This window comes from Tupaia chinensis, unplaced genomic scaffold, assembly GCF_000334495.1.
Source record: "Tupaia chinensis unplaced genomic scaffold, TupChi_1.0 Scaffold000459_1, whole genome shotgun sequence".
Classification (NCBI taxonomy): Eukaryota; Metazoa; Chordata; class Mammalia; order Scandentia; family Tupaiidae; genus Tupaia; species Tupaia belangeri.
This window is the reverse complement of record NW_006159968.1, coordinates 1,834,582-1,839,331: the sequence shown is the minus strand read 5'-3', so window position 1 is coordinate 1,839,331 and position 4,750 is coordinate 1,834,582. Positions and strand designations below refer to the sequence as shown.

The 4,750-nt window shown below is 49.8% G+C and overlaps 2 protein-coding genes across 4 annotated transcripts in view; one reads left to right on the top strand and one right to left on the bottom strand.

Annotated features, from left to right (window-relative positions):
- The window catches only part of TG (thyroglobulin), a 262,258-nt gene that overhangs the window by 173,866 nt on the left and 83,642 nt on the right, over positions 1 to 4,750 (top strand). The gene's annotated exons all lie outside the window — the stretch shown is intronic.
- SLA (Src like adaptor) overlaps positions 1 to 4,750 on the bottom strand; it is a gene marked incomplete at its 3' end in the record, with an annotated part of 35,876 nt that overhangs the window by 15,184 nt on the left and 15,942 nt on the right. The window contains 1 exon segment of one of the 3 annotated variants that reach the window (XM_027774589.1): positions 981 to 1,713. Coding sequence (XP_027630390.1) covers positions 981 to 1,014 — 34 coding nt within the window. 3 annotated transcript variants of the gene reach the window in all.

The window sequence follows — 4,750 nt, the reverse complement described above, 5'->3', positions numbered from 1 at the left end:
GGGCTCTGAAATCAATCAGACCTGGCTTAAATTCCACCTCCACCACTTAATAGCTCTGAGATTTGGGGAGAGATTTATTTTTAACTAATCTGAGCTTGATTTCTTCCCATACAGAATGGGAACTATCAATCTCTGCCTCATTTGATTGGGTCAAGGATTCATGAGCCTCGTGATAAACGATCTGCCCCTGAGTGGCCTCTTCACAGGGCTGGGGAAGTTGCCATTCTATGATCTAAGATTCATTTTAGCCAGTAGTGCTCTCCATTTAAAAAATCATATAGCAATAGTATACATTTGAAAAGATTGTGTCATCTTGTTTAAAAACAAACTGGTGAGAACAAGAGACGAAATTCAAAAGTTCAAGTATTTGCTGGTAACTTAATGCAAGGATGCATCAGGTTGAACAGAATGTACAAAAGTGTAAAATAGGAAGTGAGTCCAAAAAAGGAAGGAGACCCAGGCAGAAGTTTCTGGCCTGATGTTACTTAGTTGGAAGAAGATAGGATCCTCCTTTGCATTCTTGCACCATCTCTTTTTAATGCTGAGAACGTTCTCAGTAGTACCTACATGTCTGCCTAGCAAAACTTGTTCATTACCCCCAAAACTCTGCCCAGCCCTACAGGACAAAGGACGAAAAGGGCAAGCGAGGAGCGTTGGGGCGTGTGTGGGGAGACCAGAGGACTCCCAAGCCCGTGGTCACTCACCCGCCACACAGTTCTTCTGGGCACTCACTGGCCAGTTCTCCCTACTTAACACAGCAGGCTGAGTCAGTGGTCGACCTCAGTGATTTCAGAGCTGGTGCAAGCCGCTCAGAGCAGCTGGTAGGTGAGGGGCAACTCATCCCAGTGATTTCAGCTTCCGGGTTTTCATTCCCTTGAGTTATGGCCAAACACATGGCCTCCTGGTCTGGCTCTTAGAGTATTTTTCAGGAAACGCGCACACCCATAACTAACTAATCAGATCGAGTAGGATGGGCTTACCCCATAGAAGACAATCGAGTTCTGCTGTCACCATGAGCACGTGTCAGGGGATCTTCTTTATTCATGAAGAGCTATACTGTGGACTTGGTGACCCTGTAGCCCAGAAAGCTCCTTTCTAGTCAAAGCTTTGGTTTCTCCTTTTGTTAGTGGGGTGGAGCAGAACCGAGTGGACACTAAGGCTCTTCAGGGTGAATCTCAACACTCTCAGATGCTGCGAGAACTCGGGCTGAGCCACAGATGTCTTGAGCTGCCTAGACTCAGAATTTGTTTTGCATGGGCACCCAGAGCTTCCCCATGTGCATGGTTTCATTGTACCTTCCTCTCTTCCTCCTCCTCTGCCTCCGCACGGCCACCCCAACAGTAGCAGCACCAGCAGGCACAGGCCTTCACTTCTGGAGGGCCAGGTGCTGGCTGGTGTGCTGTACGTGCTACCTGTTCAGTCCTCACACCTGTCCATGATGACTCTCATTTGGGACATGAAGAAATGGAGATGCTGTGAGGCCCAGAGACCAGCCCAGTAACATGGAGCTTGGAAGAGGAGGGGCCTCTTTGGCCGAGCAGTGACTGTGCGCTAGGCTACCCTGTTTTCCTCCTTCACAGTCACCTACCACCTCCACCACTAGTGACTTCATAACGTTCTTATTATTAATTCACTTTAGGGATTGGCAGGTGGCATGGTGGTTAAGAGCACTGGACTCCCACATGACCAACCATGATTTGAGTCCTGGACCCGGCAGCTGGGTTTCTCACTTTCTCTCTCTCTCTCTCTCTCTTTCTCTTTCTCTTTCTCTCACTCTATCCCTCTCTGGTCAAATTAAAATAAATACATAAATAAAAAAATATTAATTCACTCTAGAAGATAGATTAAGTACACAAGACTGAACTGGTAAAATAGCATTTTATGACTTTTGACTAAAACATTGCTGATTTTCTTCTCGGCTTTGTTTTCTGATTTTAAGAATTTTTGTCTTGTCTTGAGCTGTTGATAGGTTCATTATCTACTATTTGAACTGAATCCTAACCTGTTTCCTGGCTTTAAGTTTTAAGCAATGTTCCTTAGCATTTCTATGATTTATTAAAGTTAAAACTACTTTTCTTGAGATTAAAAAAATATGTTAGAAATATTAATTCACTTAAAAAAAAATCTAACCCTATTCTAAGCGATGTGAAACCATGGATTTGATGGACTAGTTCTATTTTTGTGACATGGACTCAACATGCAATGATCTATAGACAGACTAGTCATTTTACACTTGAGACCTCCTGCACCAACAGTGGCCGGGGTGAGTAAGACCTAATGTGAAGCAGGATCTAGTCCAAGAGCTTACACAGGTTCCTCATTGGTGAGACCACTCCCAAGAGCTCTCGAGTCTGTGTTATTGAATCTGATGGCCAGACACGCTCCCCTCACTCCAGAGAGAGCCTGCTCTCTCTCAGAACGTACAGGCTCCTGGAAGCCTGTCCTCTCCAGGCATATATGTTTTATTTTTGTTGTTTTTTAATTGCCAGAAGGTACGTGTACTCATGAGAGAGAGACAGAGAGATGGAAAGACAGAGAGAGAGAGAAGAGAGAGAATTCACCCCTCAACAGGGTCTGGTCATGCTGCGATCCCTTCTCCATTTCTCCATCCTGTTGGGATTTAGTGCATGTGTGCACATGTGTCTAGCATGTTTGTCAAGCTGCCAGGGCTGAGATTCAAACTGTGCTAGGCCATGTGGGATCCGACTCCCTGAACCTCCAGGCTATGAGGCCAGCCTGCCAGGCACATAATGTGACAGTGAGAAGAGGGACTCTAGATCCAAGCCTTAAATCCAAGCCGTCTCTTTCCAAACTGTGTGGCTGGAACAAGTAATTTAACTTGTTCGAGCCTCAGTTTCCCCTTAAATCCAAGCCGTCTCTTTCCAAACTGTCCAGCTCCAGCTGCAACATGGAGATGAATATCTGGTGGGGCTGATGTGAGAGTTCAGGTGTGTAACCTGAGCGCTCAGGTGTGTAACGCACTCACAGCTGGGCCCGGCACACTCCAGGCACCAAGTAGCTCTGCGAATGTTCCTGTTTACAGAGAAACGTGAGGAATCTGCTCACCGCTCCTCTGGCTCGCAGTGGGTTAGTGCTGGAAGGACCAACAGCTGTCTGTGGTCCACAAGCCGCAGAGAGCTTAAGGCTCACCCGGGGATTGCAGGAGGCACCGCCCCGGCACCTGCTGCCCACCATCTCCAAGTTCTGAGCACGCTGGGGCGGGGCCCGGCAATCTGCACTTTAACTGCCTCCCAGGGGATTCTGACGCAGATGGTGCAAGGACCACTCTGAGAAGCACCAGGAACTGGGTCTAGAGACTTCCCTGCGCCTCTCACCCCTTTTGTCCCCCTGTGCAGCATGTAAATGTGCTGTCTGCTTGGTTATTTCCACTCTTGCACATGCGGAAAGGGATGGATTTGCACACTGCCTCTGTTGGTGAGATCTCACTTCAGGCCAGGGTCCTACGAAGGGAAGAGGCAGAGGGAAAAGATCACAGCAGCTGACCAAGTCTTGGTGGGAGGCGGGAAGCCACTGCACAGCCAGGTTGGAGCTCCCTGGTGCCCTCACCTCTGTGCCACCCGTGCCTAGCACTTGGGATGAAGCGTGTAGAGGCTATAGATAAAATTCACTGTTGGGACCATCTGGAACCAAGTCGTGGGACTGCCACCCCCACCACCTTTGAGCTTGTTGGGCATGGCCATTTGGTTACAGCCAGTGCTGTCAGATAACCCCGAAGAGCAGCCTTGCCTGGTTTTTGCCCCTCGTGTGTTGGGTGGCTCTGTCAGGGAGGGATTGTTCCATCTCCTTCTCACAGCTGAGGTCCTCAGGAGACTGAGTGACTCCTCTCGGGTCACACAGCGTCCAAGGACATCAGCAGGACTTCAGTCAGGTCCTTTGTCTCTGAACCCTGGCCTATTTCACCAAGCCCTGCTGCCTCTGCAGGTTTTGTAACAGTCCCTGGGAGCTGGACTAACCAGGAATATTCTGGAAAGCTCAGTTTAAGAGAAAAAAGATGAACTAAGCCATACTCTGGGGCATTTACAGCCCTGGTGTTATGGGAGAATGATCTCCCCAAGCTCCAAGGACTTATTTTTCTGAGAGTCTACAGGTTGGTCTCCGGCTGGTGTCTGCACAGGGTGGAGGGCTCTGGTGCCTCTAACCCTGCCCCTGGGGCTGGTGCAGAGAAAGCTCTCGCTGTACATTGGCTACAACGGCCGCTGAAGGCCTACTCCTGGGGCTGAGACCCACCAAAGGCGGGAGCAGGTGGCCACCACGGAGCTCGTCTGTCCGGGAAGCCCTACCCTCGCATCCCAGGAACAGTGGAGACAGGACCCTCCCCTGTGGCCTTGCTGTCCCACCACCTCTTCCCTTCTTCCAGGAGGTGTGAGAGGAAAGAGGAAACCCAGTGAGGACTGGTGACAAGGGAAACTGCTCAGGGTGGGGAGTGGAAAAGCACCCTCACTGCTTGATGTGGCTGCCTGGGTCACAGACCGGGTACGACCTGGGGAATTCTCCAAACCAGGCGCGGGAGGGTGGGGAGACCCCTCGACCTCCTTTTTAGAGGTGACCTCCCACCCACATAGTGGAAAAAGAGAAACTTATTTCATGCCAATTTGCATTTTAAAAATAAAGGCAAATGAGCAGGCTCGGAGAGCTGCTGTTTTCATGGGGCCTGCTCAAGCATGCGCCCTCACCCTGGGCAGAGGGGCAACTCAAGGTGGTTCAGTGGCTGGCGCTTCCTGAGCCAGCC